This window comes from Tenrec ecaudatus, chromosome 17 (genome assembly GCF_050624435.1).
Source record: "Tenrec ecaudatus isolate mTenEca1 chromosome 17, mTenEca1.hap1, whole genome shotgun sequence".
Taxonomy (NCBI): domain Eukaryota; kingdom Metazoa; phylum Chordata; class Mammalia; order Afrosoricida; family Tenrecidae; genus Tenrec; species Tenrec ecaudatus.
In genome coordinates this window covers 2648477-2676417 of record NC_134546.1, presented here as the reverse complement: position 1 = coordinate 2676417, position 27941 = coordinate 2648477, and the positions used below count along the sequence as shown (strand labels likewise).

At 44.6% G+C, this 27941-nt stretch overlaps 1 protein-coding gene across 7 annotated transcripts in view; it reads right to left on the bottom strand.

Annotated features, from left to right (window-relative positions):
- The window catches only part of CCDC85A (coiled-coil domain containing 85A), a 268506-nt gene that overhangs the window by 77112 nt on the left and 163453 nt on the right, over positions 1 to 27941 (bottom strand). For 6 of the 7 annotated variants that reach the window (XM_075535860.1, XM_075535859.1, XM_075535864.1 and 3 more), the window contains exon 3: positions 8487 to 8563. The exons of the other annotated variant lie outside the window; for it this stretch is intronic. In XM_075535860.1, the coding sequence (XP_075391975.1) occupies positions 8487 to 8563 (77 nt within the window). The remainder of the gene's footprint in view (positions 1 to 8486; positions 8564 to 27941) is intronic. 7 annotated transcript variants of the gene reach the window in all.

The window sequence follows — 27941 nt, the reverse complement described above, 5'->3', positions numbered from 1 at the left end:
AAAGGTCTGAATGAGAAAGAGGAGGAAGACTGCCTAGTTTCCATCGGTCCAGAACTGCACAGGGAGGCTGCATGGTCACCAAAGGACAGGAGAGGGAGATTTTTCATTTCCGTTTCTAACTTAGCCTCCATGTGCTCACACAGAGAAGCACTTGCAGAAAGGGACCCGCTCAGTGGTGTCCCTCAAACAGATGGATGGACCCACAGCACCAGGCGAGCACAGGCCAGCTCCGGATCGTGTTTACAGACTTGGGTAAGAAGTCCCTCACGGTGGTGGATACAGAGCCCCCGAGAGGCAGAAGGGTTACGCTTAAGGCTACTAACTGGAAGGATGGGGATTCATCCAGACACACCTCGGACGAGTGCCTGGTGATTTACCTCTGAAAGATAACAGCCAGGCATTGCATAACGCTGTGGAGCAGGGTGCTGCTCAGACACACGCTGTCATGAGTTCGAATGGTCACCATGAGCTAGAAGGGACTTAATGGCAGGTACGTTGCTTGGGTTCTGTTTTTCTTTCAGACAAGGGTGGCTTGTTTGGGGAATGTCCCCAGGACACACAGGGCCAAGAGTGCTTTCTGAACAGAAGCCTGGGCCACAGCATTTGTTGGAAGGAACAGTTTTCCCAGTAGGGCTTTTGAATGAATGGACTTAATTGACTTTGGACCTGCAGCAAACTATTTCACTCTCTACCTTCTTTGTGATGCAAAAGCCCAGTGCCAAAGGAAAACAGGTGAGAAAAAGTGTGTTTATTAAAGGGTGAAGTCTGAATGGGGACTGATGCCTACCTCCCAAGGCTGACACTGTCCTAAGAGCATCAAGCATGGAGTCCATACCAACCATTTGAAGAAATTTCTTTATAAAATGTGCGGTGTTGGAGCGTGTTCTTGGTGCCGTCAAATCGGTTCCAAGTCCTAGTATGACCCTTCATACAACCAACTCACAGTATAAGCCTACACACAACCAACCCATAGGATAACCCTACGTACAACCAACTCATAGTACAACCCTACACACAACCAACTCATTGTATAACCCTACATACAACCAACTCATTGTATAACACTACATACAACCAACTCATTGTATAAGCCTACACACAACCAACTCATAGTATAACCCTACATACAACCAACTCATAGTATAACCCTACATGAAACCAACTCATAGCATAACCCTACGTACAACCAATTCATAGTATAAGCCTATTAACAACCAACTCATAGTATTACCCTACGTACAACCAACTCATAGTATAACCCTACGTACAAGAAACACATAGCATAAGTCTACGTACTACAGGGTAACATACTGCCCAGTCCTGAGCCCCCTCACAGCTGTGGTTCTGCTCTCCAGAACGCCTTCTCAGAGTATAGGGGACTAGGTCCACTTTAGCTGTGCTTCTTCAAAGGCAGATTTGTCCTTTCCAGCAGTCTGAGGTTCTTCCAATATTCTTCATCAATGCCCAAATCAACTGCATTGATTCTTCCCTGGTATTCCTATTGTTGTCCAGCTCCCACACGCATGTGAGCTCTCTGGACATGTCAGCAGTGGGGCAAATGTACTTTAGTCCTTCAAGGGCTCACGTTTATTCTTCAGCACTTCAAAGAGGGCTTGTGCCACAGATTGGTCCAATGCCACACGCCATTTAATGATTTTGGGCTGCTGCTTCCATGAGCATGGGGTGTGGATCCAAGTAAACTGAAATCACTGACAACTTTAATCTTTCCTCCTGCTGTCAAGATGTTGTCTGTTGGTCCAGCTTCAAGGATTTGTGCTTCCTTTACATGCAGTTGCAATTCATGCTGAAGGCTGCAGTTTCTAATCTCCGTCAGCAAGAGCCTCAAGTGTGCTCTCTTTCAGCAAGAAAAGTTGTGTTATTTGTATGCCAAAGGTCATGGATAAGCCTCCCTCCAATGTTGATGCCTGATTATGGAGCCGAGTTTTGTATTACCAGCTCAGCATAGAGACTGGATAAACTTGGTGAAAGGATGTAACCCAAATGATATAGAACCTCTCCTGATTTCAAACCACGCTCATCTTCCCTAGGCCTGTTAGAATGACTGCCGCTGGAGCACAGTGCAGTGTCCTGGGATTCCCATTCTTCAAAACGTTATCCAGCTGTTGGGATCCACACAGTGGAATGCCTTTGCACAGTCAATAAAACACGAGTAAGTACCTTTCTGCTGTTCTCTGCTTTCTGCTATGATCCATCTGATGTCAGCAATGACCGCCCATATTCTACATCCTCTTCCGAATCAGGTTTGAATTTCTAACAGTTCCCTGTGGATGTATTGTGACAACCATTGTTGAATTATCATCAGCAAAATTTTACTTACATGTGACATCAGTGATAATGTTCATTATTTTCCCCACTCCATTGAGTCACCTTTTTAGGAATAGTCATTAGCCTTCCAAATTGCTTGGCATAGATTAGTGTGTGCTTCCAGGGTTGTGTCAGTTTGTTCTGGAACCTTCTTTTTTGCTTTCAGTGGAATTTGGTTTAAGTTTTTTGACAAGGTTTAAATTAAAAGCACTTTCCACCATCATGAGAAAGGAAAATGAGTAGAGAGATCAAAGCGTACCTTTTAACCTGACCTTGAACGTCAACTTGCCTGGGCACAGACCTTTCCCGTCCTCATGCAAGCTCTTCCCCTACCAGCCCAGCTTCAGTTCATTCTGAATACAAAAGTCCTCTCTGGCTGCCCTTTAGCAAGTAGGGATTTTCTGTGAAAATGTGGCTATGTGTGCAGAAAGTAAAACATTATGATGTCTGAAGTGCGGTATTTTGAAAATCTGTCGGAGCAAAGAAGACCCTGTGGGAAATGATGCCACTCCCACCATTTATGACGAACACACCGGGCTCTTGTGTGTGCATGTTTAAATAGAACATGCTCTTTAAAGCACGAATAATTGTCTAATGAGTCGGAGATGGCTCAGCAGCTCCCATGTTAATTTTTAAGATAAATGTTGAAAAGGTGAATTTGACAAAATGATAAAAATAGATTAAGCAGCTTCATTACACAGAATTACGTGAGTGGTATCAGACAGTGGGAGAAGACACTGAGAGGATGCCAGGAGGACCCTGAATAGACCTACAATTTGGTCTGAGTCAGTTCTGAATTAGCTGTTTGGCCTAGAGGACACCCCTAACCTCTGTGAGCCCCATATACCTCACCTATGCAATGTCATTATTCTGGGTGATAGATAAGGTTCCACTCAGTTGTGAACCCCTATGGATCTTGATCTAGAGAAACTTTGTATTTATGAGCAAGTGCATATGTAATAGAAGTAGCTTCAATATTATTTTAATATTAAAATTCATAAAGTTTACGTTTATACCATATTGGAATTTTTCTCCTTAAGTGCATATTTCTGTCAGTTGGGGTGATTCTAGCTCATCGATCCCAAGTTAATAAGACTTCATTAAAGCATTGCCACATCAATTTAAATTGCATGGAGTCTTCATCGAGATTCACGTCACACCGAGTGCATTTACAGTGGGATTGACAGGTGACTCTCAGCTGTGTCACATGGTGCGTAGTTTGGGAGATTACAGACACTCTTTAGGAATATTCTTAAGCGGAATCTTCTAGAAATGTTCACAGGAATTTGTGAGCTCAAGACAGCACACCGGGTGCACAGGCCATCTGTACCTGCCATGTGTACCACCCGTTGAAAACAGCAAAGAGGAAATTTGAAGGGGATTCTGGTGATGGTTGAGCATATGATGGATGTAATTAATGTACTAAATTGTAAGCCAGAAAAAAAGGCTGAAATGACACCTTGGTTTATGTCTGTTTACACACAACCCCAAACAAAAGAAAACTGGCATTCTATTCTCAAGCAGAAAGAACAAGTGTGTGGCATGTCCTGAAAATACGAGAGCTGTTCACAGTGTGGAGGAATCTTTGAAAGGCTTCCTTCACACATCCGAAGAAAAGTCCAGCTGGATGATCCCAGCAGGATATCGAGGCCAACGGTGACAACGTGCTCCTAACTCCCTGGAGAGTGACTGTCACAGAGCCGTGCCATGTCCTTCAGACATGCCCTCAGACTCCTCCTACCCTTGAACATTTCTCCATTGTCCCTGTCTCTTTCTAATGAAGAACTCCTTCGCCCCAAGATTTGATGTTGCTCTTGCAGGTAAAGGATCCCCAGTGGCGTCGTGGCTAAGAGCCGGGCTTCCATCTGCAAGGTCAGCAGTTCCCCACCACCCGCGGCTTTGCCAGTCCCTTAAAGAGTTTCAGTTTTAGAAACTCACGCCCAGTCTGACAGGGTCAGTGGTAGTGGGCACTGACTCAATGGCAGTGAGTTTGATTTGGGGTATTTCAAGGTTGGGTTTGTTAAACCTATCACCCTGCTCCATGGGAGAAAGATGGGGCTGTGTGCCCCGATAGAGATTTGTAGTCTTGCAAACCCCACAAAGGGTGCTATGACTCAGAATGGCTGAAAGGCAGAAGGCTTGGTTTTTTTATTATTATTTTATGAGTGTAAGAGGTGAACTCACGTCTTTATCTAGACTTGGGTTTGTAGAGTATTAAGCGCTAGGGACAATCTCCTCGTTTACCAAAGAAGAAGCCGAAACGTTTGCACTTTGTCAGAGACATCCACAGGCCACGTTCTGCCCATCTTGTTTCTTGGTAAATGGGTGTTGCTTGGACTGCAGGGGACAAAGGAGGCGGTGCTCCTTGCACAAGGAGGGCAATGAGAACCCCAGGGGGCACTCGAACCTGCTCTCCCAGGTTCCTCTGAGCCACACATGCCTGGACGGCAGTGCCTGGGAGTTTCTGTTTGGGAGGGTAGAATCATGAGGGTAGAAAATCATGCCTTTCAGATCATCATGTATGGTTTTATATAAAGAAATATGGAATTAGTTTTATGTTGTAAAATATCTGTCCATCAGATCGTGTGCCTTTAATGACATAAAGTGATATATAGGCTAAGCATAATCATAATTTTGGAGGCTAAGTATAAAAAACAACCACATATCTATATAATACTTGATCAGTATTAAGGAGATTCTTCCTCCAGGAAAATGTTTATTTTGCCCAAGCTACACTATGAGTAAAGAACAGGGCCACAGCCCAAAGAGATATACTCGGGAGTCCAATAGCTAACTCCATTCTTACTCCTGTTTCCCTGTCAGCCATGGACATATTTTTGTAAAACTGGGAATTAAAAGGAACCAAGGAACTGTAGTTAATTCCTATTGTTGGAATTCAAATGCAAACAATGAGACTAATTTATGCAAGGATGTCAGCTTGTCGCATTGAATTGACTTTGCAAATCAGCTAACAAGATGCCATCAGAAATAGCAAAGAGATTACATGGTGGTCACCTATCTGCACCTTCACCAGTGAAGTCTGGGATTGAAACCACGCTCTAGTACGTCGCACAGAATCAAAGCAACTATGACAGCCTGGCCAGAGTGTACGTGTGGGTGCGCGTGCACACACACACACACACACACATACACAGCACACACACACCTCACAGCATATACACACCTCACAGCAAACTATATATACAAGCTATACATGTATATATTCACATGTACACATATATAGTTTTTTGTTGCTGATATCTTTGGGTTTTATCAGTTTAGTTTTATTTCAGAAAAATTTAGTTTTATTTTATAAAAAAATCTTTTCATCAGACAGTGTGCAGTTAATGACATAAATGATGTAAAACTTAAGCATAATCACAATTTTGGAGACTAAGTATAAGAAAATAGCATATATAGAGAGAGATATATTTAAAGAGGCTTGAAAATGTTGTAGAAAAATCAAAGATAATGGAATTTTTCCCTGAATAATTTTGAGCCCCTTCTTATATGTGTACACACGTGCATACAGCTGGTACTATATTCCTCAGATAACAACGGCTAAACTTGTGTCTCAGCCCTAGTAATCTTCATTTTGTTCCAAATTGTTTCTGTAGCTCACTTCCTTAATAACTGTGTTCTTTCGCAGTGAATTTTCCAAATCTAGTAGTAGATTTAGTTATAAACTGTCTGTTATTGACAAATGGGAACATTACTTCATTATATGAAATGTTACCTTCAAATAAGAATTTCCTGAATCATTTGTCAATAAAAGCCATTTACTAGAAAAAAGGCGGAGTGAATGAATGAAAAACATAAAAGAACTAGCAAAGAGAGTTGCTACAGGGATATTTGAGCACAGGTTGTTTATGAAAATGCCGACAAATGCTATGATTGGTCTCTGATAATATCTAGAGAACAAAGGATTGGTCCTGTCTCCCTAAATATAAGCTCTACAGGATATGCCTGTGGTGTCTGCTCTCTCGGGAGCCCCCAGCCTTCCATCACGTGAATCTCACCGCTTGGAGACCCACTCACTGGGCACCAGTCTAGGGCCCAACACACTGCCTGCTCGGTTCAGTTTAGAGATGTGATCCCAGCTGGTGCCTCTCGTCTCTATCCTTGCTTTCAATGGAGGCAACACTCTCAGAGGCGGAACCTTAACAGAAATCGTCCTTTTGCACAGAATATTCCTTTCTTTACAAGTGTCCAAGTGGGTGTTTCAAACGATGGTCATTCATTACAGTAAAGAACTTTGGATATGTAAGTAAGTGGTAATGGACTAATTCTAAGACATGTTTTCTTCTCATTTTAATATCTCTGATGTAAGCTCGAGTCTGACAGGATATCATTGAAAGAAAGCATCCTTGCCGTTTCCCTTTCTTAATGGAATGAACAACAGTGATGCCTCACACACTAATAACATCTCAGATAGAATAGAAGATCAGACTTTCCAGCAGTTTCTTGCAAGGAAAGGGGAGGCTAGCTTAATAATAAAATAGCAATGCATGTAAAAAGCATATGATTGACAACTTTCACTTGAGAGAGAGTTTAATTTCTCCTAGCCTTTCATGCCACTAGCCTAAATTCATCTCTCCTATTCAGGGGGAAACTAGGAAACTTTCAGGATCGTTTTCTTTGTCTTTGTCCCGTTTCTTTATCGTCCTCATTTCCTCTGATACAGCATTATAGTAAAACCAGGGGTAAAAGTCACAGAATGAAGAGTTCTATTTTTTCGGGCCTATTTGAAGTTGGGCAGGAAGATGCTGCGAGTCGAGAGCCGTCTGCATTAACATGTCTTGACTCCAACACAAAGGGGAAAGAGGCATTTCAAACACAAAAAGAAAACAAGAAAAAATTGTAAAAACTCAATCGGTAGAATTTTATTCCATGATGCAAATAATCATCCCTCCTGTCCTCATGAATTTTGACCTGTGTGGAGCTGAATTTGATGTCCTTCATTTAATCTCAAGGTCGCACCCCAGGTGGTTGGCTAATTGTGGAAAAGGAAACAACACATCTTTACACATAGTGCTTAGCCCAAGTCAGCATTCCTGAGCAAAATGGTCTAAAAACAAATTCAGATGAAAAAAGGCCTAAAGTGTTCTGCCAGAGGGTCTTCTCGGATTATCCTCCTACTCTGCCCCACTCTCCTGAATTCTAACAAGCCTTCGTCTCTTTAGCTTGCACGCATTTGTACACAGTCGTACCTGCAGAAGCTGGAACCTGTGGAAGGCAGAATCTGTCAGAGAAGAGACACAGCCAGGGTCTCCACGACAGGTGCTAGAAGAGCGACCAGACTGTCCCCTGTCCCGTCTGAGCACAGAAAACTGCGAGTTGCCAGGCGCTGGCAGCTGTCCCTGTATCAACTATCTACTGTTCACTAGCTGTTCAGGTTGCATGGTCTCTCAGTCACATATAGACTTGAAATAATTCCCAGAATTGGGGAGAGGGGGTGCACAGACGACGAATTGCCTAGAAAACTCCTTTTTATAAAATGTTAGGTCAGTCTCTCACCAGTGGATTTGCTCAATGCCTTAAGAACCACCACCCAGAGGAACATTCCCACCTAGTAACTAGCCCCCAGAAATCGTGCTTTAAGTAAAAGTTCTTAAATGTCCCAGATAAAAGTTCTACTTGACATTCACCAGGGGGAAGACAGGAAGCCCCAAAGTGAAGCTGTCAATCACTGTCATCGCTTTGTTGCACTACAAGGGCCCAACTCTATTCCAAAGAACTTGACAAACTACTGATTCAATTACAATAAACTACCTAACAGCTTTGACTAGCTCATAAATGAACAAATGTTGTATTTAAAGTTGAGCCCCTTCCTACATCCATGAGCGTCATGCACGATGTCTTTGAGTACTAGAATTAAACCATCTTTAATCTCTACTTCTTTTGATTTTCTCTTCTCTCCTTTCTTCTTCCTTCCAAAATTTCTCTCTGTTATTTTTGCACACGTGTGTCCTTCAGCATCACACCTAAAGACCATGCAAGACCCTCATAGATCGCAACCACACTCCACATTGATGAATGGTTATGTACAAAGTGATTTCTATCATTTAGAGGGAGAAAAAAATAATTGAGCTTTTCATTCCAAATACAATGCTACAACTCAAGTGACACTGACTAGCTACGAGCTTCTAGAAATCACCCACCTGGGGCAGCATGCGGTTCTCCTCCTCCAGCTGTCTTACTCTTGCCTCCAGCTGCCTAACATAGGACAAGGTGGATTCTAAAATTGAAAAGAAAGAACTCACATTATACACACAGGTCTCATTTGGTGCACTGTCAGGATATTTCTGGCTTGATTTATTCAAATCAGGTAGCAACAACTTAGTTTGTTATTTTTAAAACAGGGGGTAACATTTCTCCCAGGAAAAACAGTAAACAGAAAACATTGACACGATATGGTAGACGTTCTTTGAACAACTAACCACACAGCGAAACGCATACCATCGAGTTCAGAGTGAAAGGCAAGGTTCCAGCCAATTGTGCACCAAGTAGAATCTTGGAAATTTAAGAATCTCAGAAACAGTTTTTCCCTCTTTTCTTCTTGTTTACATGCAATGAGCTGACCCACATGTGAGATTTTCAATGATACCAACTAAACACACCCCAAAACTATAAAGTCATTGTAAAGCATAGAAAGTAATATATTATATATATCAAATCTCAGGCTCCCTTCATTTACCCAATAAACATTTCAAGTCTTAAAATCAATATTTGCTCTTCTCACAAACCTACATTTATTTAAGTCTGTAATTCAGTGATGAGTCATGAAGGGGCAAAATCATTAGATTTAGGCTGAAAATTGACTTTGATTTTGGTCGAGTGTGAAGAGAGCCAAGTCATTCCAAATCTTTAGGTAAACAAGGAGCTGGCTTGAAATGGATTCTTATTTTTGTTTCTTCACAGAATCTAGACTTGTATCCTCAGGAAGAGAGTCATGCACAAAGAGAAAGGGAGTTTCATTTTGGGGAACAAATAACTTTTCTTCATTAAAATGAAAATGTCGAAGTGCCCAACATTGCAATATAGCTAGGTAAAATTTATTCATTACCCAAGAACAAACATAATTCAGGTATAGTGAAAGGTGCGTGGCACTTGAGCCCCCGCAAAACCTATTTCTAAAACGAATAGTAAACTAGCGGATCTTTCTCGGATTCTTCACAAAAGCTAGTAAAAAATGTAAAAGTCGGAGGAAAAGGGCGCATGCATTTTTACAGAGCTATTTGGGTTCCTGACAATCTGACGTTCAGATATTGATGCAGTTTCATACCCTGATCTGAACTACGGAAGCTCTGCTTTATTCGTTTATACGGAAATGATTGATTGTGACTTCATTTGCTGGTTTTGTAACCCTCAAATCTGGATACTGACAATTTACTTTTCTAAAACCCACAAGAAGCTTTGATCCTTAATTCTCAATGATGGTATTTAAGCTGCTCCCTGACCAAATGCTAGCAGGCCTGTGTTCACAAAGGCTTTGCAGAAAGCCCCACTAATGGCATTCATATAACTGCCGTTGACCGTGCACCTACAGGAAGATGTAGCCTTGAGCCATCCTTCTACAAGAAGGGGAACAACGGGAAATGGAAATTGGTGGTGTTTTCTACAGAAATGCTCTGAACTGTTTTTGCTCAATGAGCTGGTACTGGTTTGCTTCATGGAGTGCTCCAAAAGGAGGGAGTGGGGGGAGCATAGAGTATAAATGAATAGAAAAATTATTGATTTCATGAGCCTCCTCTATTCTAGCAAAATGATCAAGTCATTTGCTGAACACCAAGAAGTGAATGCAGACTGCCTGATTTACAGCTTAGCGAGCTCCATTCCCCTAGAGCAGAAACACCACTTGACAGAGACCCTCCAGCTCCTGCTCCCAGTGTTCACCTTACACCACAGACCACCCCACTCTTCTTCCTTTCGTCGGGATCGGCTCCGATCTCTACACAAAGACCATGACACTCAACGTCACTGATGTGACTCTGCTGGTATTTAAATGAGTCTACCGAACGGATTTTTAAAATTTGGCAACCATCTTCAGATCCCTCACTTCTTTTCTTATATCTACGCAGTGCTGTTTTTTACTGAAACTTGCTGTTTTGTTTTTTTACTGAAAAACTTGCTGTTTTTTACTGACAAAACTTGCTGTTTTTTACTGAAAATCAACTTCCACTCCAGAAGCCTTATGGGGTACCAGTTCAGAGTGTGGGAGGCAAATCTCTGAGTTTGACAAACATTCCCCAAGTCCAGGTTTGATGTTCAGTTGCTATGGGTCAAGTTCAGAACTTCATTTGAACACATCCATGACAAACATGAAGTGGAGCAAGCTTGTTGCTAGAAGCCATTGAGTTGGCCCTGACTCACTCAGGCCTCCTAGAGAATGGGATGAAACACTTCCTGGTCCTTTGCCATGCCCCTAAAAGGTTGTAGATTGGACCACTGTGATGCAGAGGGTATTCATAGGCTCATATTCAGAAGTACTTTGCCATACCTTGTTTCCTAGTCTACTGTAGACTGGAAGACCCTCTAGAATGTGTTCTGCATCAGAATACCAAAAAAAAAAAAAAACCCCACTGACAGATAGGTAGAGATGGGGAATGTGTTTAAATGGGTTTTCTAAATAATTATGTTTAGCGCGATGGCCAAGCTAAGAAGAGGTTTATAATTCATTCATTCATTCAGCAATTATTCACCATGCCGCTGCATTGGGCAGGCACTGGTCTAGGGCTGGGAGAAGAGAAGATTGGCATTCTAAGTCATACGTTTTTCAGGACATAAATCTCCTTTCAGGATTGCACATCCATGTCCTATATTCCAGAAGCTCTTAGCCATTGTTCCAGGCCCCGAGCATCTGTTCCATTTACTTCTTCATATTTAATGGATGAAAAACTTATTCTGGGGCCTGGGGGAGGGGCATAAAACAAGCAAAATAACAGCTCAAGTTTTCATTGTTTTTGTCCCCCCCAAACAGTGATTATGCCATCATTTAAGGTGAGTGATACAGACAAAAATTTTCCTTGAATAGATATATTGTAAGAACGGTGTTGGGTCATGAGTCTCTAAATGGCAGGCCATTGAAAACAACAACAACCAAAACAAACCTCAGACTGTGGTATGAGAGCAAACACTGGTTTCGTTAAATCATTGAGATTTCCATGTTAAAGTGTTACGAGCCTGGCCTACCAGCATAACCAGTAGTGCAATTTCTTACATATAAACTGTTCAAATAAAGATAAATGAAACTCCACACATTTCTAATATTCCCAGCATAGCTACAGAATATACTAATTTATGATTAGGAAAAAATGGTGAAAAGGGCTAAGGGTGTCCGAATGAAAGGGAGGCCCTGGTGTGATCCTCACCCCCTGCCCCACCTCCCAACCCAAGCTGTTGCTTCTTGTACTTCCTTCCTTGGGGACCTCCACAGCACTGCAAATTACAATACAAACAGGCCTCCCACTCTCTGAGGTAATGCGGAGAACAGGTGTGCACTGGGCTCAGAGAAATAGCTGACGAAACCAGCATTCCTTTTAGTATAAAGGGATACATCAAGCCACATCAAAATGTATTACCATTGGATTTGACCATTACATTTTACACCTATGGCTGATGCCTGTTAAAACTGAGAAGTTTGGAATGCCATTTGTCTTTCAGAATTATGAGAATTGGGTTTCAAAAGAGCACTGAGTCTCCTTCATAAAAACAGCCAACAACGATGCTATGAACTACACTGATAGACAGTGAATAAAAGTAATCAGAGAAAGGGGACTCTGTAGAAGAACGTGCCTCAAGATTGGAGGAAGCGTCAGAAGCAGGCTGCAGAGGACACACTTTGCTTGCTGAGAGTTAAGAGAAGGTCCAGCACACACTGATGGAGATTGAAGACTGCAGCCTTTGCTATGGTTTACACTCAAGATTTAAAACAAAAGTGGTCACAACTGGAACAATAGATAGCATTATGATAAATAGAGAAGACACTGAAGTTTTCAAGGATTTTATTTTATTTCGATCCACAATCTGCATGCATGAGAAAATCTCCAGTAAAAGAGCTCTTTAAAGTGTTAAAATAAAGCAACGTGACTCTGGGGACCGAGGGGCATGTGGTCCCGGCCCCAGCATCTTCAAGTGCCTTCTAAGCATGCAAAAGCAGAACAAGGCAGACCTCGGAAGAAGGGACACGTTCGAAGGAAGAATACTGAATAGACTGTGGATTGTCAGAAGGATGAGCAAGTCTGTCTCGGTGGAAAGACAACCACAATGCTTCTTAGACTGTGTCTCGCTTACATTGTTCCCCTTATTAGGAGCCTTGGTGGCATAATGAGTAGCCATGGGCCTGCTAACTGCAAGGTCCACAGTTCGAAACCAGTAGCCACTCCTCAGGAGAAAGATGGGGCCTACTATTCCTATGAAGAGTAACACTCACGGAAACGTACAGGAGAAGCCCCACACTGTCCTATCGGATTGCTATGAGTCCGCATTGACTCGATGGCAGTGAGTTTGGCTGGGCTTTGGTTTTCTGCAAAGGGAACAGTTCCTGGAGAAAAATCCATTTTTGGTAAAGAAGAGCGTCAACAGACAAGGTGGATCAACATCAATGGGGTTCACGCATAGTTACGATTGTGAAGATGCCGAAGGACAAGGCAGTGTTGCCTTCTATTAAACAAGAATGGCTAGTGGTCAGAATTGACTTGGCGTCACTTGAGAAGAACATCTTCAAGATGCATCTAAGCTTGGGGCTGGGGAGGATGAGGCAGTGAAAGAGATCAAATAAAGATGGTAACGTAAGAAAGAATCCTGGCCTTAATATGTGACATGGAGTATCAGAAGTGATCAATATTGGCTGCACTTGTTAGATAAGAGACGCTGGAACTTCACAGAGCAGCAGAATTTGGACCGGACAGAGATACGTACATGAGGCTGTGGTGTGGACAGAGGCCAAAACAGAAATGGCCCTGTTGAAAACATGGGAAATGGAGAAGAATCAAATGACTGAAAGGAAGGGACTACCCCGGGAGGAAAGGCGTGGGTACATGTCAACAGTCACAGATCTTGAAAAATCAACCTCAAAGCAGTTTTTTAAAAAACCTCCATCCTGGGAAACCTACAGACACCTAGGCATTAGAAAAGCAAGACGAAGCACATCACAGCACATGGAAATCCAACATTTAACGATGCTCTTTGGCGGGATCTCAGGCACATTTTCAAAGCAGAAGTCATTCCTCTTCATGTCCCCCACTCTCTGAACCTACATGTAAAATTCCATGGTGTCTCTTGCAATAAAGAAAGGGTAAGTAACACGCATAATATTGCCACCAATTTCAGATGTTCCAAATGATACTAGCTTCAGAACTACACTGAACCGCTGGAATTTTTCTAACCCAGTCTTTCATCAAACCTCTCTTGACTTTGCAGAAAATAAGCAAGCCCGCGAGGTAATCAACCTGACATCGCTCATGCCTGAGCGTGGCTTACATGGCACACATCTTTCTGCAGAAGGCGCGCCCTAACTGGCGAGTGCTTCGGGATTCGTGGCAGCACTGGAGCTAAGGTAGATACGCTTCAGCTGAGTCTCCTTAGTCACCAACTGTATACTTGTAGATCTGCCTAATTGCTCAAATGTATCTGCCACTCAAAAACCGACAGGCATGCCTTTGGGGGTGTCATTTATTGACATGTGCAGGGTGGCCAAAAAACCATGTCAACCAACAGGCACCCTTCCAGCTGAGGTCTAGCGAACGATGTTCTACTTTAGTCTTTCAGATCTCACACCGTTAATAAGTGTCCTTTGCTTTATTCGGTGCCACATTTTCTTGCATTTTGCTGATTGGGGTGGATAATTTCACGTTTGGACAGTTTGGGGCATAGTGCTGAAGCGTGAATATCCCTAAGAATAGATGGTGGTGCTGTGCCTGATAAAGAAATAGGTGCGTTCAATAAGCTTTGTTCGGCAGGCATAAGTTACAGAGCGGTTGGTCCTAAGTTCAATGTCAATGGATCAGCATATCAGCAAAAGGAAGACAAACTCCCTGGTGGGCAGTGCAAGGCCACTGCAGAGAGTGATCATCTCACATCTATCTTGTGAGATGAAGCTGCAGAGAAGCAGCTAAACGTGGAGGATCATGAAATGACAACCGATGCCAAGAAGTGTAGAGGACAGCGCTGCCGTGAGACTGAAAGCCATTGGGACAGGAGGTCATGTCACCCAGGATCAGGAAAACGTGAAACCCTTCCTGGGTCGTGTTTCCTTATCCAGAAATCCTGAAAACAGTGAACTCTGTATAAGAAATATCTACCTAATAAGATGATGTCTTTAAGCAGCTTCGCACATCAACCAAGGCCATATCGGACAGGCGATGAGAACGTGACCAGGGGCTCACAGGACCCGAATCCTGTACCCCACAGAACGGGTTCAGTAGTCACTGCTGCCAGCCAACCTCCCCCCGCACCCGCACCATGAGAAGTGACTGCAGATTCAAAGGACTGTGTGTCTTGACCGGGAATCACAGCACGTGAGCCCGTGGGTCCTTCTAAGAACAATGTAGCTTCTTACACAGTTGCATTTTAAGTTCCTTTTGCTTCCTTAGATTTAGAGCTTCTGGGTGGGTTTTTAACATTCCATCTCAATTCCTTTATATTTTCCTAGGACAATATTCTTGACTTGATTTCACTTCAGTTTACCTGAAAGGCATCCTATCATCTAAAGTAGCTCCATTTTCTCCTCCACTAGTTTGAAAGTACTCTGATTTTTAAAAATAACTAAATAAATGGAGCAAGCCCTTTTTCCTTCCACTTGAGTCTAATGCAGTGTTGCTCTCCTAGAGAAATAGCCACCCTCAGAATCACCCAGGAATTAGGGGGTAACTGCACACAAAGGTTTGATGTTGGTGGGGAATGGTCTCAGATCTGTCAAGTCTGTGAGTGGCTGTGATTAGATGAAGTGAAGTCTGGTTTCCAAAATGTCAGGGAAGAAAATAAAATCTGGGAATGATCCATTCTAACATGAGCTACAACATTCAGAAGAGTCGGCGGGAGGAATAAAGCAGCTCTGGGTTCATAGGTGTTAGCTTTCTGTGGGGAGGGGAGGGCGGGGTTCAGGTGCGAAGTGAGTCTCCCTTAACAAGAAAGAGTTCAACAGCCCCGTGATGCCAATCTGTAACAATGGCTCTACTAAACTTCAACCTCTAAAGACACTGCTTGGATAAGTTCGAGGCAATCCCCACCATTCAGTGGCTTGTGCACAAGCCTAAGGAAATTACTTCAGAACTACATAGTGTTTAAATCATTAGTATTCTGAGAGAAAAAAAATTTTCTTTTTCTTCCCCAGACAAGCAAAGTACAGCTTCCTACATCGTTTTCACATTGACTCCAGAAATATAAATGATTATATTTTCAGTCCAATTTGATGATTTTCTTATTGTTAAAAAAATCGTTGGAATCGGCACTTTCTGATTGGCTTGGATCTTCAGTTCACACGCCCTTATTGGTGGCGATGGGGCTTTTAGAAAGAGCAAAACCAAACAAACCGAAAGCCAAGCTGGCCTGGCCGGCCCGTAAGTGCGCCCAGACTGCTGTCAGCGCCTGCACTGGCCCGCTCTCTACCAAGCTGCTTCTGCCAGTCCACCAGCCCCCTCCTGCCAGTTCTATCCTTCCTTCCTTGCAGGGCTGCTGACTTTGCTCACTGCTCCAAGCTCTGTTAGCCTCTTGTCTTAACCAGACATACTCTCCTCCTTCTACCCCTCGTTCTTCTAGGCACAGTGTGAACAGCAGCCTTCTAACCATCAGCACGGCCAAACACTACAGCACGCTCCGTTCTATGAGACGGGGCTTCCTGTCATTACAGGTCTTCCGGGAAATGTCCATGGCATATGGCACAGACGTCTCTCTGTGTGCTCTGTTGGCATGGGCTCTTGAGTGCTGAAGTTCAATAATCCTGTAATTCTAAATTCTTGCCCCTCCATCACCCTTTCCAGTTCCCTTCTTCTAAATGAATTTGCCAGGGAATCATAGGTTGCATGCCCCTTTCCTCGGGGTCTAATAATGTTACTGTGTTTCTACATAGTTATCTCACACATTGCATGGGTATTCCAAACCGTGGAGCTCCTCCTGCTCTAGTTTCCTGTATGCACCATGTGCGTGAGAAGCATACGCACATTGTTTACATGGGTCCATTATATGTGAAAATATGGTTTTGTGAGATCTCTATGAGTTAGGGGCCCACTCAACAGCAGCTAAGAGTAACAGCAGTATGAAGAAGGTGTTGGAAAATGTGTAGTCTGGGTGCTTTAGAGAAACAAATACACAGAAATTCATGTATAAGACAGAGTTTTATATAAAGGGTAAGGGCACATCAAGAAAACATCCCAACCCAGTGCTGCCCAAGCCCACAAGTCCAACATTAACCCTTATGTCTAACATCAATCCACAAAGTCCCCCCCCCCCCCCCATCTAACAAAGCACACACTATGACGCTGACTGCAGGAGGAGAGCTGAGTCAGTGAATGTATAAGCATCTCAGTGCTGGCAGGGGTCTCCACACAGCTATTCCAGCACCCAGGGCTGCACCAGGGTAGGTCCATGTGGCTTCTCCTCGGGGTGTCTTGCAGGAAGTGAGCCTTGCCAGCTGAAGCAGGGAACTGGCTGAGGCTGCACCCTGGTCTGACCACCAGAAAGCAAGAGACTTGAGAACTAGAAAGGCAAGGTTCACCGAGCCATTTATCCCTCCACCCTTCAATTAACCCCACATGTGTTTATCGACCAGGTTGGCACAATAAACTTTAACTATATCAGGGAAGCTATTTCCACCAAGTACTAAAAAGGTGTGTGTGTGTGTGTGTGTGTGTGTGTGTGTGTGTGTGTGTGTAAAAGCAGGACAGTGAGTTGGGTGGAAAGTAGATACAAAATGTGAATAATTCTTACCCCGAAAACCAAGGAATACAATACAAATACTGTTCACTGGAAATCAACCTAACACTCTGGAACCAACATCTCTTTCAGGTACAAATGTCCACTGGGAGGAATCTGAACCCTGCCTGTGTAGGACATGGCCTCCCAGCTCTGCTTCTGTGGGAAGGGCGTACGCAGGCGAGAGAGTGTGCTCATGTGGAGAGGTGCCGCGATGGGCCTCCAGGCCCGCAGACACGGTGCACAGCGTGAAAGGCTCTGAGCTGCCTGAGAACAATGGTTCATTAGCAGAAAACACAGAGATGATGTTTCTTTGTGAAGAGAAAAATCTGTCATTTCAAGGGCAAACAGAGCAATGTGTGGTACTCCTTATTTGAATGAAAAGGATGGCTAGAAAAACTGGATCATTTTCCAAGAGGGGTTTGACAGAAAATGATCGCCTGCATGCTCTGCTCGTAGTGTCACCAAGTGCTGTTTGCTCTGAGATCATCCTGATTCTGTGTCTCTCAGGATTGTCCATAAAGACTGGTGAGATGGACATCTAAATGCAATAATGCACAGATAAATCAACTTTCAACATCAGGAAGAAACATGATCGAGGTCTCTATGCTAATATTTGCCTTGGAAAAGATAACTCCAGCATGTCTACTCTTCCCACGTTAAAGGTTATTGGTTTTTTATTTTTAAACAGGGGGAACTAGAATGTCGGACATATGTGCTGCTGACCACGTGTTAAGCTGACCCTTTGGAATCGGTATCTAGTTGCTTCCACTTTTATTTCTATCCTACAGAGCCCGGGTTCTCCATGTGACATGACCTCGCCTTCCCCTACTTGAGCGAGCTGCACAGGGACGATGTGTTTCAAGAGTGATTGCAGAAGAAGATGGAAGAGAGGCAGGAAGCAAAAGAGGGAAGCAAGGAACCCTAGACATCTCTTCCCAACCGCCTGGCCTTTCCTCAAAGTTGTGGGCTCCCAAGGAGTTTGACTCGGTAACTCAAAATGCAGACAGATTTCTGCCTCTAAGACACACAGTAAGAAGCAGTCTCCAGAGTGGCCTGGCTTAGAATAGCCAATGTCAGTCCTACATGGCTTTGACCTTCACTATTCTCCTTGGAAGTGCCAGCCCCACGAAGGAGGTGTAGCAAGCCGCAATCCGGGGGGGTGTGGGGAGGAAGTTACTGCAGAGTGAGTCTAATGCGCTGTGCAGCTTGGTACCCTGAGCAGCGATTTGGGGCTCAAACGGGTCTGACTTTCCACGGTTCCGTGGCGGTTGTTCTGGTTGTGGTTGTCATTTCCCTAAGAGAGCAACTGCCTTTTCCCAGAGCCAAAGGATGAAAGTGGAGGTCATTCAATCAATGCAACAATTTCCTTCAGCGATGTGGCCGCTTTGTCAGTGCAGCTCCTCTGTCTGGCCAATGACTACCCCAGGAAGGAGATTACGATAAACACATTCTGAAAGGACAACAAACCTATAAACATGTGTTCTTTCCTCTTCAGATAATTAGTATGTCTTTTGTGGGGGTATATTTGGATGTTTTTGAAAGTCAAAACATAGTGGCTTTTTTTTCACTGTCATACTTTCTTGCAAAAATAAAATAATTTTATTTCACTTTGTATAGCACAGCATTATTAATTTGGACTCTGAAAATTGGAGCTTCATAAAAAAATGTGTTGGGGTTAGCCTACATGTGTTCTCTGCACCAGCCAGGTAATAATAGTTGTCGGGGGGGGGGCACCCACGATATGGCAAATGAGCACTGTGTGCCAACTTAGCATGCCTGTGGGCCAGTTCGGGTGGAATGCTACCTCTCCAGGACAACATAGCCGAAGGGCATCTCCTTGAGGGGTTGGCCTTTCAAGAGGAGAAGCTGTGGAGACTTGGCCCTGTCCTCCCAGCTGGCTTCGGCCCACAGCCTGGCTTGTGGGGCATGTAACCCATGTGGCCTGATGACCCAGGGAGTGCTCAGTGCCCTGCCATATTCCTGGAAACCTGGGTGTCTGTAGCTCTGCACCCACAGGCCAGCGACCTCCCCGTTCCCCACGTCACTCCAGGTGGTACCTGACCCAGGCGTGCAGGGCTCCAGGGCGGGCCTCTTCCTCGATATGCATTTCTTTCTTGATACAATGTTCCTTTCGTAGACCAACATGAGTGTCACTGGGTTTGTTCCCAGAAAGTTCACCCTGACACAGACTGCTTCCTTCAGTGGGGACCATCAACATGTTTTAGCAATGTCTATTGCCACACCAAGCGACTGTGATTGCTTCAGAGGAGACTAATTATTTTAAATAGAGAAACTGGAATGGCCACATACTTGGGAACATTTTATTGTGTGTTAGCTGTTCTGAAATATGTAACAACAAATAAATGGTGCCTATCGACAGCCAGCTACAGGTATGTATTGAACATGCACTGTGGGCCAGGCACTCGCGTATGTGGTAGCGAAAGGTCACTTTACAAAGAGAGACAAACAACTCTTCTCTAAGGACAGGCGGTGCGGACGATGGGTGGACAGAGAGCCACAGACGTCTGCTCTTCCCTGAGAGGCCATCCCTTTATCATACACGTGGGTTGTCAAAGAAAACGTGGGACACGTGAGCTGAGACCTGACTGTGGAGATGGAGAGAAGCTTTCTAGCTGCAAGAGCAGACCGTGCAAGTTGCTAACGCCTGGAGGGAGTCTGCATTCAAAGGAGAGGAAGGAGGCAAGGCTGTCAGGGGGCAAAGGAGTCAGGCGGCAGTGGAGGAGGGAGGCGGCCCAGGGCAGCAGCAGACCTGGGTAAGGAGCTTTGATGTGTGTGACTTGTCATGGAAGCCAAGGGAAAGAAAGGACATGGCACATTGCAGGGACTTAAGCAGATTGACGCTTTCAACCGATTGGTTGGGCTCTGCAGGGGAGATGAACTGGAGAGGAAGGAAGGAGGGGATGGAAAGCCACTGAGGGGTACTGTGGGGCTGAGCTATGAGCCGTAAAGGGGTGTGGAGTTAAGTGGCTGCTTTTAAGACATCAAGCTGGCAAGAGAAAAAGCCAACAGGTCCAGGTCTGTGGTAGATGTGAGGTGTTAAAAAGAAAGGGATTTGAGATGACCGTACTCTCGTTTGCTTGTTTTTGCATGAGCAATCAGTGTGGTGCTGACAATCCTGAGGTGGCTTGGACGGGGACGAGACCCGAGAGCAGAAATGGAGCCTCTTATCACGGTCAGGCCGGCGGCATGTGCCGACTGGCCCGTGCGGGGAGTGCGGAGCTCAGGGAAGAGGCCCTGGGATTGGGGCGGCCGTCGATCGGTTATGGAGGACTGACATCTGGCGCTGTCAGACTGGGTAGGATTGCTGAAGCAGAGAGCAGGGCTGGAGAAGAAGGGGCAGAAGCCAGGGGGAGCGAAGAAGCCACGTGAGAGATATCCATCCCCAAGCACCGTCTCCTCAGCTCGTGTCTCCTAGAGTCGCAGAAAGCTGAGCACGCGTCCAGTGTCCTTTCCGCAGGCATGCTGTGTCTAGGTCCACGAGGACTCCCATCCGTCCTCACTTCCACCTCTGCTCCACTCTGAAGCCCGCTGCAAGAGGCTCCTGCACTTCCTTTCGGCATGGCTTCTTCCCTGGGGACCCTGGCTCTCCTGCGGTCACCCTGCAAGGCAGCAAGGAGAGCAGAGTGACGGAGAGCGTGGCCCGGTGGTCAGACGTCCATCCAGCACAAGACTGCAGCCAGTTGCTCAGTGTCCTCAGGGCTCAGTCTCCTCGTCTGTGAAATGAGGACGAGGATGGTGTCTTCGCATGAAGCAATAATGGTAAATATGACGGCAAAGACTAGCACAGAGTGAGAAACAGTTGCCGTCACGTCAACTGTGAACAAGTGCTCCAAGCCACACCCCCTGCCCTGTGGTCCGGAGACTCTGCGGGACATGGCCGAACCGCCCCCGGGGCTTCCACGACTTTAACTGGGACAGGCGGAGAGAGGCCTGTCTTTCTCCTGACGGACAGCTGGCGGTTTCGACCTGATGACGTGGAGGTTGGAGCCCTTGTGGAACCGCTACTCCCAGGCCTCCAGACTCAGAATCCTGCCAGTAAATGCCTCGGCTCCACTCCTGCTCCCAAACCCGCCGCTACTCATCCCCAACAGGTATGGCCCTGCGCATTTTATTGCACCTCCTCTCTGTGCCAGTTCCATTTTTAAGAACGGGGGTAGACCAATTGTCCTGCAGTGGACAGGTGTCCTGTGCGTGTTCACTCTTCATAGAATTAACATGCTATCAGTCTATCTGTACTACTACGAGAGTAAATGCTAGGCGATCGCTGGTCACTGCTTATTTTGTCTTTCAATGCAGCAAACCATGCTGGCTTCACGTTAAAAAGAAAAACGTCCGCGCATTGCGAGATGCTCCTGAGGAACGGTGTGTCTTCGCCGGCGGTGCTCCGGGCATCCTCAGCGAGCGAGCGAGGGGCAAGGCATGTCCAGAGCAGGAGCGGCTGCACTGCTCCGGCAGCCCTGAGCTAGCATGAGAGGTCAGCTTTCATTCCAGCTCAGCGAATCCCTAAATCCACCAAAGTACTGGGATTTAGGGCTCAGTTGCCAAATAGAAATAATGAATTATAGAATCTCCAAGATCCGTAATTCCGGGGTTATAATTACTATGAATTTTATAATCATCCTCGTTAATGATGTAACTGAAGTAACTACTATAGGCCTTCTGAAAGTATAGATGCATCATGTGCCTCTTCGTTATCGTATGAACTTTTCTAGCCTTTAATTTATTCATGAAACAAACACTGAGAAGCCACACTGCAAGCGGCCACAGGGAAGCAGGGAGGATTTAATTTCACATGGCAGACTTCGGAGGAGAGAATACGGCACACGCAGGCGGGAGATGCACACACGTTCTAATTGAGAGCTGAGCGTATTTACGGAGGTGGTTGTTTACATTAAAAATACTATTCTGCAAAACCACCTCCTGACAGGTTTCTCTGCCAAACTGTGTAAGCACGCAAACTTCTACTGAAAGAAAATGAGAGGGTTAAGGGGAAAAAATCATTCAACTTCAAATCTCAATGTAGCAGCCTCTTATTTAAAGTCATTATTGAGAACATAGTACTGAATCCTTGTAAAAAAGAGAGAGAGAGAGAGAGAAGTAATTTTTAAAAACAACTATAAAAGGATTGAGCTTTTGTCTGTGACGTTGGAAATACGGCAGTGGGTATTGGTGATGCTCGCCCAGCACGGCCGACGTAGCGGGTGTCACTGAAGATGACATGCAAACACAGGTGGAACTGGCAATGTAGTGTTGTCTACATTGAACTTCAACTTGGAAAACTGAATCTGAATGAATCTGAAATGTTCACTTGAAGGAAATCTGCAGCATCGGGATCCGGTTGCTGTAGCCGTCAGTGAAGTGGAACGAGGAGTCTTCGAAGCCCTTCTCAAGGCAAGCAGCAGGCGGCAATCTGGACGCTGTCGCCTCGATCGCTGGCCCTGGGATTTTCATAGCACTTGGTGACAGTGTGGTGGGAAAAGTTCTGGCCAGGAACATTCCAGCTGACTCCGACATTCCTTGGGGCTTCCCTACAGTCTCATAAAAAAGAGCCTTGGTGATGTGGTGGGTTAGGTGTGAGGCTGCTCAGAACAAGGTCCGCTGGTGCTTCCCAGGAGAAAGAGCATTTGCTCCTGTAAAGCTTTTCTCTCAGAAACCCTACAAAGGGCAACTCTATGTGGCAATGAACTTGATGGCAGTGGGTTTGTGTTTTGCCTTTTTTTAGGCATATACCCAAAAAGAGGTGATTTTTGCCTAGTATCGCAATTGTTAAACAGTGTCTGCTTAACCTGTAGCCTGAGAGTTTGAATCCCAAACCATCAACTTCACAAGGAAAAGGCTGACAATTTCCCCCCTCAAGGAATAGACCCAAGAAGCCCCTGTTGGCAGCTCAACTCAGGGCACATGGTGTCACAACTCAACAGAGTCCCACCGCAGGCACAGGACAACAGAGTGCAAGTCAGTTCTGTCAAGCAGGAAATCACAGAACACAGGTAAGGGCTCATAATCTCCATGTGCTTTATCACATACCAAGCACTCTGCTTGAAAAGGGGAATGCGCATTTTTCACATGTATGACTACCTTCAATCCTCGCTACCATCGTTATTTCAAATATCCAGAGGGTGGCTCAACGTGGGCAGATGTCAGTGGAGCTTCCGGATGAATGCGGACTGACAAGCCACTTCCAAACTTTACCCAGTAAAAGCCTCATGGATCACAATCAAATATGTCTAGTGTGCTACCATGGAGCCCTGGTGCTTATGTTTTAGACTGTGATCCACATGGTTGGCAGTTCAAAACCACCAGTAGCTCCATGGCGAAAGATTGTGCTTTCCACTCTCAATAACAGTTACCATCTCAGAAATCCACCGAGGTCAGATGAGTCTGCATTGAATCGATGGCAGGGAGTTTGAGGAGGCGATTCAAGAGGAAGATGAGCCGTCTAGGCTGGAAAGCACTCAAAATAAGCAGTTACCAAAGCCACCATTGGAACAGATGTAGGATGGTGATATGGGGCCACAGTTTGCTCTGTTCTAAGAGGGGTCAACATGAGTCAGAGGCAACCCAAGAGCAAATAACAAAACCCTAAGGCATGGGAATGATGAACCCTCATTTTACAAATGAAAGGGCACTGCCTTATGGAGATTCGAGAACCCCCAAAGGCATGAAGTGGGTAAGATGCAATGCTGTCACTCAGCCTGAGGTCCCCCAGCAAAGCCATCATCATGGACAGCATGGCAAATGCCCACACTCCCAAAGAACATACACTCTAGAGAGACAAAGTGAAGACCCAATGAAACAATTAATAGAAAATATGACTACTAACAGTATTGTCTACAGGATTTAAATCTGCTTCCCTGTATTTAAGTACAACCCTTATCACAACCTAATACATTTGTAGATGGAATGGAACCCGTATTTTTCTTAAAACCTAAATAATTGCTTCATCTCTCAAGTCTGGCTGCCTCTTGTAACCAGCCGAGCTGGCACGGCCCTCACTGTCAAGTGTTCATTAGACTGTTAACTGAGAGGTGAGCATCAAACCCGCCAGCAACACTTCACAAACAAGACTATCTGACTCTGTAAAGATGTGCAGCCTTGGAAACGCTACATAGTGTTGCTATGACTAGTCAGAAGAGCAGTGGGTTTGGTACCCTTCGGGAAGTGCCTGGGTCTGCTAAGTTATTATAGATGGCTTGATAAACACAATGTCATTCACAGAATCAATTCTGCCAGTTTTCACAAACTTCTGGCTTGGAGACTTTGACCTACCGTATAGAATGTGAGTCTCAGAAGTGGGCAGGCTTCAAAGAAAATGAGGATGGGCAAGGCGCTCTTTATTCAGCTTACAAATGATCTCATTTGGTTCTGATACCAGCTGTTCTCCTGAATTTCTCTGGTAGTCCTGTGTTGGCGACTGGGAGACCCATAGGGACGCTCACCCTGCTTTACTTAATATCATCGACATTGGTGCCATTCACGTTCTTGACTGATCTGAAGAGATGTGGGTGTCGGTCACTTCATAGAAATAATCACAAGAATTCAGAAAGAAGGTGGTAGCTCTCCCATTGAAAACATCTCAATACCCTATTTTCGAAGTAATCATCTTATCCATGTCACCCTACGAGCTCTGAAAGTACTTATCAATACTTATGATGTCTGAGGAACTGAACCAAGTACAATACACTCTGGCACCTAGAGGGGCAGTTTCCAGGGATAAATACGACTCTACATGCCAGTGATTACAAGCATTTAACAACCCAGAGAGGGCTCTAAGTTTATTTTGGCCGAACAATGAACCTATTAAGCTTTGTTCTTCTTACACAGATTTTCAGATCGATTGTTTTACTCTAGAAGTAGTGTGAACCTTATTGTAAAACTACAGTCTTAAATCAATGATATTTTAGCTTTCAAAGAAGATAGAATTGGAAATATTTATGTTTTCACTTGAGCTACCCTGTTCAGTATAGAGACATGCTGTTTAGGGAAAATCTCAAATTGTAAATACAAAAGAAATACAAAGAGCAAAAAGTAAATGAAGAAAAAAGTTGACTGCGAAATAGCCTAACGCCCATGTATCTTGAGGTAGGGACTGTTTTTAATTCACCTTTGTAACTTCAAATCCAGCATTGAGATTAACATTTCGTCTACCAAATAATTGTTCCATTTAAGTACAAGCCTCCTTCAACATGAAAATACTACTGTTGAGTATTTTAAGAGGGAAAAACAAGAGGCCTGCTAAGCTCAAGTCTGTGAGCATGGGAAGAAGGACAAGCAGTTGACCTTGGGGAGGGGTCGGGGAAGAGCAACTCGGAATGAAGTAAAAGGGTGAAGGAGAACACAATAAAAACACCCCCCTAGATTCCATGAAGGGTAAGAGAGAGGAAGAGAATTAGAGAGAGAGTCTCCCTGGCACCAAAGGGTTAAGTGAGGCATTCTAATTAAAATAATAATAACAAAAATTAAATGATATTTTGATACACTTGGGAAAATTCTGTTCTAATAGGCTATCTCAGACTATACTAGCAGAGGGAGGCTGGCCATGGAGGTGATTCCTATTTCTAATTGCAGTTAATAATTAACACGAGTCTATCCTGAGTCCTTGGGGAACACAATGCTATGGGGACTATTGTCAAAGTGTAAAGAGAATTATGAGTCGATTTCCCCCGAGCATAAACAAAGCTATGCAAGTTATGGAGGATCTTAAACAACGCAAGGAAGAGCATGGTCTACTAAGAGAACTGCCGATAAAAATACATCCTCTCGTCCTCTGTGGACAGCTTAGCTTTCTGTAGTTAGCACCAACGACCCAAATGGGGCTTTCCTTTGACACTACCAGCTAAGCAAATTTACTGAGATTCTGCAATGTGACAAGATGGATTGTTTTTAATTCGCAGCCTGCCCTTCAGAAGTACCCAGGAAGATGAGGGAAGAACAAAGCAGCATGCCCATGGCCCATCTGAATTCAAATCTATGGGAAATGACGGACACCTCTTACATTATCAATGTGTACGTGCCATAAGTGACCATTTTAATGAACTGATCTGTAGCTAGATTAATCTTCTTAGTCTACCTAACAAGTCCCTTGGAATTTATTTCCTCGTGCCTTCTCTGTGGGGGTGACTAAGAAGTCCATCTTCGAGAGACCCAATTTCTCATATCCTATCCCTGCTGTCAAGCTTAAGACTTTGGTGGCTCAAATATGATTTAGAGAAAGTGAATTTCTTGGAGGGAATGCACATAATAACTTTGAGAATACCTCTCTGCAATCCTGCCCAAAAGATTCAATTGGTCTTTTAGAGAGAGGACTAGATGTCTGTTGGATTTGACCATCACCACCATCACTGCATATTTGACAAACTTGTATGGAGGAAAAACCATTTTGGAAGCTTATCCAAGTCTCCCATATCAGCTAAGATTCAGCTCCAAGAAGGAATTAGCATATGGAATTTTCTCGTGTTCACCGAGGAAAGATCTCTTGTGCTCCTTAGGACCTCAAAGGCATGGAGGGGGCGCCAGAGCATCAAAGTTAACATCAGCAGAGCGTCTCCTTAGAGCTCTGTGGTGTTCACGCACAGTGGTCGAGCTTGGCCCCCGTTTCTTAAACTCCCACGAGCCATGTTTCATCGTGCTAGGCTGCCCAGTGCCTCAGCACTTGAGGTCGAGACCTGTGCTACGCAGCATGGGTGCAAGCCCACGCATCTGACCCACTTTGCAGATCAGATTTTGTATTGGCCTCGCCTCAGCTACGCAGGAAAGTTTTCTGAGACAGATCTGAAAACTTCACCAACTGGAAGTGTCCCTAAGGCTGATATTAGATACCTGCCTAAAACACAATATAATCTGCTGTTGATCCCTTAGTCATTGGGGGTAATTATGGTGTCAGCTGGGCAGTTGTCCCACTGTTTCTTTCTTTGTATTTTCCACATATGCTATTCCATATATATGCATCCACAGCTGAAAAAGAGCATGCAACATTTGCTGATTTCAAAACAGCAATTTACCAAGTTAAATCTATTTGTTGAAAAAAGCATTCTGGTGCTTAACAATTCCTATCAAACTGTAAAGGTTTTCATTTTAAAAATCTTTGTTCATATATGACAGTATATAGTAGTATAAATTGTTTCCACAGTAAACTAGAGTACAAAAGACATGAAGTCTTAGAACATAACTTTTTGTTCAAAGGTCTAAAGGCTAGAAGATTCTATACGCTTGATGAGAAGCCACTCATGGTCAAGGCTTCTAATCTGTTCCAGTAACCTAGATTCTGGTCTCAGGCTCTGAACTTAGGCCACTGTGATTATTGCTCCATTCTAGGCTGAAATGGGGTGTTAAGAGCCCCAGTGCCGTGGGATGGTTGACTCAGGTCTGTCCTGATCCAGCACCAAGGTGGTTCATGGGATCACACTGGACATTTGTGTGTAGTCTTCTACCCTACCGGCTTTCAGTGTCCTTTTTCCTCCTGCCCCTTAGCCATCCAGACTGGACACTGGCAAGAAACAGCAGCTGACAACTTCGCTGGCCATGGAACATCAGCAGCGGAAGTCTGTGAAATGGGCATGGACAACAGGTAGCCACAGAGTCAAAGAACAGGGGAGGCCTTTGCTTGGAAGCCAAAGACCAACCAACTCCACTGCAAACGAGTCTGTGCTGACTCTCAGTCACCCCCCGGGCAGAATAGACAA